Source organism: Colias philodice, chromosome 8, assembly GCF_061535455.1.
Source record: "Colias philodice isolate Cphi_HAF_F1 chromosome 8, ilColPhil1 Martin Lab GWU primary, whole genome shotgun sequence".
Classification (NCBI taxonomy): Eukaryota; Metazoa; Arthropoda; class Insecta; order Lepidoptera; family Pieridae; genus Colias; species Colias philodice.
The window spans coordinates 3,384,057-3,396,433 of NC_143093.1; the positions used below are offsets into that span (position 1 = coordinate 3,384,057).

The following is a 12,377-nucleotide window of genomic DNA, read 5'->3' on the forward strand; positions in this document are numbered from 1 at the left end:
TGTAGTCTCATACAAAAGAAAATGTTTAAAATAGCAATATTCTCTTCGATGAGTAAATAAACATTCTACAACTGCACAATTCACTATATCATTTATTTAAAACTTACGAACATACGTACAATATCATAAAATTGTAATAGACTAGCTATATAATAACGAGACATATAAAATGTATAATTAAATTTAACTCCGTTATCTGCTTTCCCCTTTGGTTCCAAGAGTCTCAAATATGTGTTTGTACCAGAATTCAACCGTCTTGCCCCACGCGCCTAGCGTAGCGTTGTCAAGTTTCAAGACTTCTATGAACATTTTCACTATGACGTCTTTTAAATCCTGTAAAAAAATGTATTTAATATTAGTAAAAGCAGTCTTCGTTTTTCCATTATGGTAATCTACCTTGATTTTAAGTTTTATAGGATTCAAACGAGATTTTTTTAAAGAAATATACAGGGTGTCCCACTATCGGTATACTAAGCGCGAAGGGATTTGTAGTTTTGCATACACTGATCACGTAAAAAATACTTAAACAACAAAATTACGTTCAAAATTGTTTGCTAAATTTTTCCTTAAAATCCATGTTTTCTCCTCTAGCTTCGCGCAGCCGACATATACCGCTTCGGTAATGTGAGCGTTTTGTCTATGAAAACATAATTTTAAAAGATAGCTCACGTGCGGGTGGCAAAGCTGGGCGGGTTGCTTGTTATGGGTGTACACATAGAGTTTTAAGAATTCATCTATTTGAAAAAAAAATGCGTCTGGAATTTTTTAAAGTATTTTTTACGAACTCAGCGTATGCAAAACTATAACCTCCTTTGAGCTTAGTATACCGTCAGTGGGACACCCTGTATAGTATTATAATAATAATAATATTCTTAAAAAAAATCTAACCTAATTTTTGCGATGTAAAACAACGTTTAGTCATTAGTGGGAATGGTGTGTTATAAAAATTGCGATAATATACATAGTTTATTTCACTATCCCGCTTTAAACTTTACATTTTACAAGATAACATCAGCTGATAACAAAATATTCTAGAAATCTAAAGTAGGTACTGTCATATAAAAAAAAGTTAATGTTAAATCTTACATGGAAATGTCTCTGCTCTATTTTTCTCCTGCCGTGCGACTCTCCGAGCTTATTCATCATGGCCGCCACAACCTCTGGCTGGTTCAAATTAATTACTGCCATATTTAATGAAGCCATTAGATTGACTACATGCGCCTTGAATTGAGGATTTTGAGGATATTCCTCTTCTGACGATTTCTTGACCATTTTGAAGAATTCTTTCGTTTCTGGATATGATCGGAATAATCTGGAATATAGACGAGTAAATATTAACTTTGAGTAGGTTATCGTAATTAATAAAGGTTATCTTAGAAGTTTTATCTTAATTAATATTTCATAATATTTTGCTCTTTTTAATAGATAATTCTCCTAAATAATAAGTTTGATACTAACTACTGAACGTTTCAGTTTTCATGTTGTATTTGTAAGATGAAGAAAAGTGTTTTTTTGTAAGCGAAATATAATAATATTCTCAGTCCTGGCAACGAAATAATCGTGGTAAGTTTACACCTATAGGTACATCTCAATATTTGAGGCATCTTTCGGCTGAAGCACGCTGCGCTATAGGTAGGTAAGAAAATATAGACATGAATTTGTGAAGATCAAGGGAGCGGCTTCGTGCTTAGAATTTAATGTGTAGATACTTGAAGGTGTTCAGTGGAGGATTTTACCGTGAAGAAGTATGTTGGTATAAGTTGTATACGTAGTATATTATTATTAGTCTGTGGTATAAGTAGGTATATACCTATAATATTCTGTATTCTAAAAGTGAAATAGCGACGGTACAGTATAGGTACCTACCTATTGAATATTTTATTGTGTTTTCCATATTATAATTTGGTTATACTAGCGAGCTAGGTTATTTATTTTCATTGTAGGTACCTACCTAATATTATTTGAGTTCATATTTCGCTGAACTTTTTTGCGAAGTGTATCTAGTTAAGTACATATTAAGTATTAGGAATATGCATAGAACTTTTTCCAAAACTTGAAAATTCTGAATATCAATAAGAGAAAATTTGGCGTGCTGAAAACTATTACTTATAGGCTTACTAACGTTTCATAACTTTCATACAATATTTTAAATTTCGCAACATACCTATTTTTGATATAAACTATTATGGGCCCCCTTCACAATGTGCAGCATTGGGCGAGTAGAGGCAATCCTGATTGTGTAGAGGGCTAAAGCCTACGGGCTTACGGCTAAAGTCTACGATCGGCCGTAGTTTGGCCGTAGTAGATGTTTTTTTCATAATCGCCGTAATGACGGCAAACATCGACGATCATTTGTTGGGCTAACGCTACCCATTGTGAAGAGGGCTCATTAAGTACTAGATTTTCAATCTACCTACATTCGTATGTAAATATCAAAAAAGTGAATATCACAAAACAAAAAAGATATCGTTATCAACATAAGGCAATTACCGTTTTAACAGCTCCGTTCCATTAGCCATAGAGTCAGCGTATACTGGTGCCCAGGACTTCTGTACTGCGTATACTTCTCTCTTGGTGAGGCCAGACACTGGGTGAGCAACGTCTGGGTCGCCCCCCCACCATAGGTAGCTCAACCAGCCACCCATTGTAAACTGTGCGATAGAAGTGGTTTATAGCTCTTGATATATTTTGAATAATATGTAGGTACACATTAATATTTGCAGCTTATCTATAACTAATATTATAAAGCTGAAGAGCTTGTTTGTTTGTTTGAACGCGCTAATCTCAGGAACTACTGGTCCAATTTGAAAAATTATTTCGGTGTGTATAGACCATTTATCAAGGCAGTAGTTATAGGCTATATATCATCACGCTAAGACCAACAAGAGCGGAGCAATGCGGGTGGAACTGCGGGGCACAGTTAGTTACATATATTGAAATAATGTGTAGAGCCTAGACTCTAGAGGAAGGTACTTATTAGTAATTAAATATTTTGAACCTAATGACCGAAACGTTTTTTAGATGTAAGGTATATATTGGCTACGTGTTAGGATAAAACACTATCAATTTTAATACACCGAGGAAGTGATAGAGTTTAACAAGCTTTATGTTAATGCATGTTAGAAAAATACATATTAGGTAAATATTTTTGCAATGTAAAAAACGTAAATGTATTATACTGCAAAAACACTTAATTTCATTACAAATAAATATTTTCCAGCATGAAAAGATAAGCATATTAAGCATTAGCAGATTACTTATGCAACGTATTCATATATAAAGTTTTAGCGTAGCTCTACAAACAGTAGGTACCTAGTATGCGGTGTAGTGTCGAGTGCTACGACAGTTTGCTAATACCACTTAATTAGTGTTAATTGTTCTCGCTTTGTAGGTAAATTGATTTTATGTAATAGAATCCAATTAACAATCTCGCATCACTTTGTTAAAATCACATTAACAAGCAAATACATAAAAGAAAATGGTGGGTAGGTATCTACGGACTGAACTCGTAGCGAACGTTTAATAAATCAACTATGTTTAATTTAAACAAACCTTAAAGATAAGATACGTAATTGTACCTCAAATTGAATATACTTAAATACAAGGATATTTTTTAAAGAAACTCATTTAGCAGTAATAATATCAAATTACGAATTCAAAGCACACCGAGACCTACGCAATTTACCTTCTGTCCTTTTATAATCTTCTTCAAAATAACAAAAGCGGAAAGCAATACAAATGTTGAACAAAGGTAGAAAAATAACATGATATAACAACTGCACCAGGTGGTAAAGAATTACCGACTGAAAAACATGAAAAGCCTCTCTGGTGTTTCAGTCTTATCGAATGTTTGAACTGTCTTGAATAAATAAAGTTGCAAAATAATCAGCTGATAGGTTACTTACTCATTGGGAATTAATTTTATTTGAGTTTGTTTTGACTGGCCGATAAGATTGCGGCTTGCTCGTTTCGTAAATTGTATAATTCTGTAGGTAGGTATGTATTAGGATGACCAAATATGTTTTCCTTATCAAGTATAATTGAAATCGTTTTTAAGCTTTAGTCGCAGTTTTCAATGATTTTAAACTGCGTACGTAACTAAGTCATATTATGAAATCAATTTCAAATAAATTATCTATTTCACTACCAATTCTTGACTCTCATAGAGAGCAGTTGGTTTTGTAAAAAAAACTTTATTGAACACCATAATATAGAAAAAAAGCTTTAAAAAATATAAAAAAATAATACGAACGGTTTAGTTGAAAATTAATTTTATTACAATCAATTTTCTTGTACAAATATCTTATCAAATATAAAACAATCTACAGAACCGAGATATGAAGGCATTTACAAAATTATAGTTGAATCAATCAAAATTCAATTTTCCAAAACAAGAATTGTATTTAAAACTTAAAAGACGTAAGATAATCCAACTTCATCAGCCGGGAAATGGGCTGTAGCATGCCACTTTTATTTGCAAAGATAATAAAGATACTGGCAATCACATGAGTAGCATGCATGTTTCTGAAAATATCGATATTATTTCTTATATAGTATAATTCTAGGTGGCAGGTTAATGACTTCAGATAACAACCATCTTTGCACAAATTATGTATTCTTAACTTGATAGGTTATTTTGAAAAGATTATTTTTATAGTTTGCAGAAAAGTAACATATTTACTTTTACTTACAACACGATAAAAGCGATTCTATTTATAACTTTACTTTGCATTACCAGGTACATATTAGCAGATAAAATTAAAAGCAAACTATGAAATGAAAATAAGTCTTTCAGTTCTGATGTGATACTGAACAGTCTGAAACAAAAAGTCGAGCGTTAGAGACGGATGGAAAACTCTATTAAAGCAACACATGATTTTCTTTTGTTTCAATTCGAAAGTAAATTGATTTTATAATTTACACATTCTGATAAGAGGACATACTTCTTACTCTCTTGACCTTTTCATTCCTATAAAATCACAAATTAGTAAATGTTCGCCATAAATCGGTCTCGTGCGTAGGCTAACTAATTGAAAATTGATTGAACGCAGATAACAGGAACATCGATAATAATGTTAACCCAGAAACGTGGTAACGTTTTATGTCAATTGAACATTAGTCTCACCCACGCATTACTCCATATAGGCATTACGGAGGTATGACAATTTAATACGAGGACTTGTGTAATGGTTCATTTGCATTTGTGAATATAAGGCTGGGTGTAGGTATCACTATGTTGACTATAGATTATAGAACGTTTAAACAAGAAGTAGGTAAGTACCTACTTAAAAGTATACCTATGTACCTACGTAATTCATATTATGCACTATACTTTAAGGAATGTTCCGAAACAAATCAATATCATTGTTCCTCATTAAATTACGTCTTAAAATTCGGAAAAGTATTGAGAACCAAATACCTACGTAGCAAATATATGATGTTATCAATTACCATCATAAAAAATGTGAATGTGAATGTTATTAATAGGATAATTTTATTCACAATAATTGATCGTAAGGACATTCACTATTTATCTAAACAAATACCTACTAGTTATAGTGTACGCGAGTATTAAGTATTTTCTCACACACAATAGGTACCTACTTAAATACCCACAATGATCTACACGCTCTCATCAGGGTTTCATTTTTATATAATACTAGCGGTCTGCCCCGGCTTCGCCCGTGGTACATGTTTACGTTTTCTCTACATAAGAACCATCCTCGTACTTCAAGGAATATAATAAAAAAAGAATTATCGAAATCGGTTCAGCCGTTCTCGAGTTATGCGCTTACCAACACATTTTGTGATTCATTTTTATATATAAGAAGATATAAGATAGAGATTATGTCAGATATTACTTAAAGATCTACGAAAAATTATTTCATGTTAAGTATTGTATTTTAGGTTTTAACATTTTGTAGATAAAATTTTAAAATCATAATGGAGGGAAACTCACGTCTAACATAATATCAGCTATTTGTGAGGGACTGGTCTCTCTACAGTAAACATGCAGCTCTACATGTAAAGTCAGGACGGTATCTAGCGAAAATATATACTATGGCTACCTACATCATATTACACCCAGCAACCATACCACCATTTTTATTGTTTTATAAGGTCAGATTTACCCTGGGTTTAGAAAACGACTAATATTCTTTATGCCTAATCTTACAACGATTACAATTGAATGAAACCCAACTATACAAATAGCTTAAATTATGTCTATTTTACTTTACAATAAATTATCGTAGTACACTGTGGGACATAAATGACAAACAATTTATTCTTGTCTCAACGTAAAATTAATCTGTAATTGTATTAGTGGTAATAAGGCTTAAAGTACCACATGGATATGAGCCATTATACACTCAAGCGGTAAATAATACCGTGAATATATTTACTCGCCTTAATTTGACACACATTGTTGTACGTAATTGGCTTTCAAACATGCTACTGTTCAGTTTATTTTAACGACTGTGATTTCGCTCGCTGTATATTCAATATTGTTTTGTCATCTTTATTGATATAAAAATATAATATGTATAATATGGAAAATGCTATTAGTAATTTATTAAATGAAACGTCACATAGTTAAACCTAATAGAGTCATATAGTATACATAGAGTATAGTCGTATTTACCCGTATTTACCTATAAGAGTCTTAGAATAGAGATGTAGATAGTTATATTTTTATCTCACTCTTCTTATTCATTTGCAATACTAAAGAGTTAGTTTAATTTAATATTACAAGGTATTAAATTACTATATATTTTACCCAAAAGTTACAAGCACCCATATCTATTTAAGTTCCTAGCCTAACGAGTTCCTATGTGAAATGCAAACAAGTTAATTATAAATGTCAGTTCATGATGGGTTTGTTAATTGCAGCCGTTTACAGCTGGTTTAAAATTTCAACTTCCCTTTACGGAGAATGTTATGAGTGCTTTCAGTAAACATTGTATTACTCAGTACATTGTTAACATAGTAGTTTAGTTTAGTAGTTTACGGAAGTGAGTTTATCAACTAATTATGAGTTAGTGTATGAAACTTCGAAAAAGCTTTAACAGTGAGAAAATATATTTTATTCCATTATCTACTAGATTGATTTTAAAGATTAAGACTGTGAAAATGCATGTAATTAACATTAACATGAATGTAAACCAATTAAAATAGCTGTATAGTTTTTTTGCATTGTACGATCCCAATCAAATATTAATCTAATTACGAATGTCAATAATAAATTGCCTTAATTATGTGCCTTATATATGTGATTAACTACCGTTTATCTGATCGTAGCTACTAATCCACTTTATATGCTAATCAGTTGATAAGTTTCAATTAAATGGATTGTTTACTCATCTCTTGTACTCCACGTTTATATGTATTTGCTTCGCCTTTATGTTTATATACAACCGACTCTTTGGAGTCGATTTGACTGACTTTAATTCAATACACTTATCACGGCTCGGTGACAATACAACAATTTGTTACGTTTAACCTATTAAACCTTTTTTTAAGTACATATAATAAATATATCCTATTAAAGCGGGTTTTTTACGTTTTTTAAACATTTACTATTTTCCATAAACTGTAGCAATATTGTTACTGATGTCTCGCGCGTATAAAAGCGAAATTCCCGTCGCGTTTTCTCTAAGCAAATAACAGATTTAGTATTCAGACTCCGTGTATGCTAATGCAACAGCTGTCGGGGCTCGAAATGTAAATATAAAGAGATGAAGCACTCATTACGAGGTTAGGCCTCCGTCTGATAGAAGTATTTTTCTTTATAGAGGTTACATAAAATATATTATGTTTATGATGATTTTTTGAATAAATTCTAGACATACTTTCCACAATGATTACTATTTATTCGACTATTTATATAGATTTACTTTATATTAGATTATAAATATGAAATTAGATTTAAGAACCAAAAATTTTCTTTAAACACGTAGGTAGAGCGTTGCGGCATTTGCATTTTGCAGATTCTTGCAATATGCTTATGATAGAAATGTAAAATCATTAAATTAAACATTTTGTCATACAAATAAACTAAGCTAAATAAATTGGTGAGTAACGGTTACAATATCTAACATTCAAAGTTCAAACAGGTGAAAACAGGTTCAATAAAGCGTTGTCTGTTTGACGAACACATTAAGTAGAAAAGGAACAGGTGAATAAAAATGAATTCAAAATATAAAAGTACCTAATAACATTATCATTTCTTAATATACACATCATCTATATCATAACGAAACCACGAAGAATGTTTTTTTAGGAAACCGGCATGTCCAAGAATCAAAAGTTCAACGACATGTGTGGTGTATTATGGCTTGAAACCACACAGGAAACCTGTCTCCCTGCAGTGGGAACAAACATGCTGCTGATAATTAAAATATATTTTAGGAAGCTTATTTAAAAAAGAAAAAGTTCCGAATCTCCAACTCTTCTTACACTCACTTTGTATTAGATGTCTGTTAATAAACAACATTATCCGAATCTATGTTGTTTGAACGCGCTGATATCTGGTCCGATTTGAAAAATTATTTCGTTGTTAGTTAGTTAGCCCATTCATCGAGGTAGGCTATAGGCTACCTATATTATCTCGCTAAGACCAACTAGACTAGAGTAGATAATTTTTGAAACAAAAAAAAATCGCAGTCGGATGAAACCCATTAGAAAAGGAGGGGAATATGATAAAAATGTAAGGAAAAATAAATTACGGTCAATCCGAGTTCGGGAAGCGGGAGGGGGGAGCTTTTAAGAGAAAAAAATGGTTTCTCTCGATTTCCGACAAAACTACAAGTCCTATAGAAAAAAGTTCAATTGCAAAGTTGTAGGTAATTAAAAGTTCTACATTTTTTGTATTCACAATTTTTTCACATAACCTAAAAATTTAGGTAAAAATTCAAAAAACCAAGATTTTGGTCTTTTATTTCTATCTACTTCAAAATTTATTTTTTTTCTACGAAATTTGGTGGAAACTTACTTTATTATGTCCCAAATACACTGTAATTTATTTGATTGAAAATATTTATTTTTTCGCCTTATTTTGAATTAATACCAAAAAAACAACCTAATTTTCAATCGAAAAGTCACCCGTCAAAATATCAGCTTTTTTCAAAAACTTGGGGTGCCTTTTATTCATTGAAATCTCTACTTTCATATGGTGTAAAAAAAATAAACACCACCATAGTAAATGTTCTCAGGAAATGCATACAAACAGTCTGAAAATTAGCTTTTACCAAATCAGGCACACTTCTCGAACTGCCTGAAATGTTTTTATCGACATCATTTTGCTTTTGAATATGCTGTAAAATATTAAACTTAGAACAGATAATTATTTTTCTTTTGAAATATTACCGAAAAGCCGATACAAGAGAAGATATAGAGTTCAAGAAGTGTGCCTGATTTAGTAAAAGCTCATTATCACACTGTTTGTATGCATTTCCTGAGAACATTTACTATAGTGATGTTTATTTTTAAACGTGAACTTACGACGACACGCGCTTCTAATAATGAGGGTAATTAGCAAATAATTAGATATTTCATCAATTATTATAATGTTAACTTGATATTACACTCTTCATACAATATTTTAGCGTATTATTGATGAAACGATTGATATTGCGCGTAACTGGTATTTATATTATGCTTAAAATTTGGTATGTAAATAGCCAGCACAGAATTTAATTAAGTATTCAAATTTTATTTCTGGTTCTCTATATTTGTCTAAACGAGTATTATAGTAAAAGATGGCTGTTGATGATTTTTTAGTAACTAACTCAATTATATTTTTTAATACTTTTAGGTAGTAGCTAGATAGCTATAAAGAAGCAGATATTATAAAGAAACAGATACGTTTCTTTATAAAATACCTACGTAATTTTGAATGCTCTATGTTTGTTTGAAAGACGTCAATGTTATAACACAAACAAGTCGCTGAACAATTATCACCTATTCCGTTTTAATATTTTTAAATTGAAAAATCAAATAATGAATTCGGTATGGCAGTTTTTTATATGTCTACGTGTAAATATTTTATCTCGATTTAACCTTGGAGCAAAAACATCAATTGATGATAATTATTTATCATAATAATGTTTTATTTCCAAATACTCAGACTGTGTTGATAGTTAAATGAAAACAACGTTTGTTATTTGATTCGTACGTCAATCAATAAATGTATTGGATAAAAAAGATATTTGGCGATATGATTAGATTAAAGACTGAAGTAATAATATTAATTCAATTTATAGACTTTTTGCAGACTCTACGATAAGGTTTGTTTACTTATATAATTGAATGTATTCTTATTTAACGTAATAAGTACCTATTTATTAACGAATCATTGGTGTTTCAAATAAAAATTAAAACAATGAGTGTAACAGCTACTTATGCAAAGCTTAACGCACAGAATAAGGACAAATTTTATTCACTTTATGTTAGAAGAAATAACACAAAATATTTTGTACCGTGAAATAATAATCATAGTGTAGATAATATTAAAGCAAGCTATCGATTAGTGGCTCTCTAAACCAGACAAAATAGAAAATGTATTTCGCATTACAGCGAAGGACAAGGTGCAAAAAACTAACATCATAGGTATTATCGGTTCAACGAAACATACCTTTACATATGCACTATTTTACAATCCTCTTCAAAATACAATAACTCATTAGAACTATTTACATGTAAAACAATGATCACACTCCATTTTTCATAATGAATTAGAAAATCTCGTTAAACTTTCCCGCGTTTTTTATTTCTTTGGCGGGAAATACGTGCGCTGTATTCAAAGTTATGGTCGGTACTAACTCGTGGTTTTCAGTTGTTTACACCCCCGCCCTCTGAGCCCTAGGGATGGTAATAACTAAAATGCCTTGCAGTCCTCAGCTGTATAATATGCCTTCATTTATTTCATTATAGGATTAGGTACATTAGCTGAAAACTATAACGAAAAAAAAATACGACGAACTGTATGTAACTTTGTAACTTGGATATAATACAAAGATGATATTTCAATTATATTTTGAAATTAACACTCAAATTCGTAATCGCAATGTGGTATTCATAGTTTTTTGCCACTAATCTGGTTTAATTACTGTTTTTGTTATATTGCATTTTTTACTGCATAAAATCAGTAACTACGAAATACACCTTTTTATCAATTAAATTTACCCCGTTTGATATATTTATTTAAATCAGGTGGCAAGATGTCTATGAAGCTATGCTTCCTACTAACTATATTATTTATCTTCTTTTATTCTTAACAATATTATAATCCATAACTCATTTTACGCGAAAGCAACAAATTCGCACGTTTTTACGCATAACTTTACGCTCGATATGGATTGTTACGGCTAATTTCACAACATTATGCACATACGCTCTTTATTGTTTTATTGTGTGCATATTAAATCATGTATTTAAAGAAGGGAACAGTTTTTTTTTATTGAGACAATTTTACTTGGTAAGTAATAATTTTACTTAAGCATATATTTTGATACTAGTGGTCCGACTCGGCTTCGCCCGTGGTACATATTTCGCAATAAAAGGTAGCCTATGTCCTTTCTCGGGTATCAAAATATCTCCACACCAAATTTCATGCAAATTGGTTCAGTAGTTTAGGCGTGATTGAGTAACAGACAGACAGACAGAGTTACTTTCGCATTTATAATATTAGTATGGATTACATTCATAGAAACAACTCAACCCAGTGTTTCGTTATACTATGACAAAATTGTCACATATAGCATTGTTGAAACTTAAAACTATGTATTATACACTATTAAAATTTATTTTTATTCAGAACCATCTTTGTAAATAGATTTGATTTATTTTAAGTTATACCATATTATTATGAAAATTATTTCTTAAAACTAAAAGATGCTCTACCTATATCTCTATCTTTTTATTAAATTACTAGCGGTACGCCCCGGCTTCGCCCGTGGTACCTACATGTTTAAACTATCCTATCTCTCAAGATGGATCGAACTGCACATGGTGTGCGAATTTTATTATAATCGGTTAAGTGGTTTAGGAGTCCATTGAGGCCAAACATTGTGACACGAGATTTATATATATTAAGAAGATGTACGTCGTACACTCGTTGTTTATAAAATGTCAATTTGTGTTGTTTGCATTGAACAAATACAGCCTTAAGCTTCGGCTTGAGGGTTCCATGATCCATCGTCCCAGTTATGTTAGGCATCCTCCTGTTTATAAACTTTACGAGCTCATGTCATTAGTTTGTGTCAAGGTTGTAACAACTAACAATTACATATACATAATATATGTTTGTCTATTTTGCCTTGATGTGTCTTTTGGCGAAGATTTGTTACATTGTCCTACAATTGACAATACGCTTTATG

General features: G+C 31.2%; 1 protein-coding gene across 2 annotated transcripts; it reads right to left on the reverse strand.

Annotated features, from left to right (window-relative positions):
* Positions 1 to 72: 72 nt before the first annotated feature.
* LOC149486409 (cytoglobin-like) lies at positions 73 to 10,822 on the reverse strand. 2 transcript variants are annotated; one of them, XM_089698056.1, is made up of 4 exons: positions 10,634 to 10,822; positions 2,491 to 2,651; positions 1,087 to 1,312; positions 73 to 333 (listed from the first exon to the last, which is right to left on the reverse strand). In XM_089698056.1, the coding sequence occupies exons 2-4, from the start codon at positions 2,643 to 2,645 to the stop codon at positions 193 to 195; spliced, it is 522 nt and encodes a 173-aa protein (XP_089554182.1). In that variant the 5' UTR covers positions 2,646 to 2,651; positions 10,634 to 10,822; the 3' UTR covers positions 73 to 192. The 2 variants fall into 2 exon arrangements, with proteins under 2 accessions (XP_089554182.1, XP_089554181.1); XM_089698055.1 differs by lacking the exon at positions 10,634 to 10,822 and adding an exon at positions 3,686 to 3,814.
* Between the last annotated feature and the right edge of the window lie 1,555 nt (positions 10,823 to 12,377).

Coding starts and splice junctions, on each gene's coding strand:
- LOC149486409 (XM_089698055.1), bottom strand. CDS start 3,766: ATGTTATTTTTCTACCTTTGTTCAACATTTGTATTGCTTTCCGCTTTT. Junction 2,652..3,685: donor AGATTATAAAAGGACAGAAG/GTAAATTGCGTA, acceptor TCTATCGCACAG/TTTACAATGGGTGGCTGGTT. Junction 334..1,086: donor TAGAGCAGAGACATTTCCAT/GTAAGATTTAAC, acceptor ATTTTTTTACAG/GATTTAAAAGACGTCATAGT.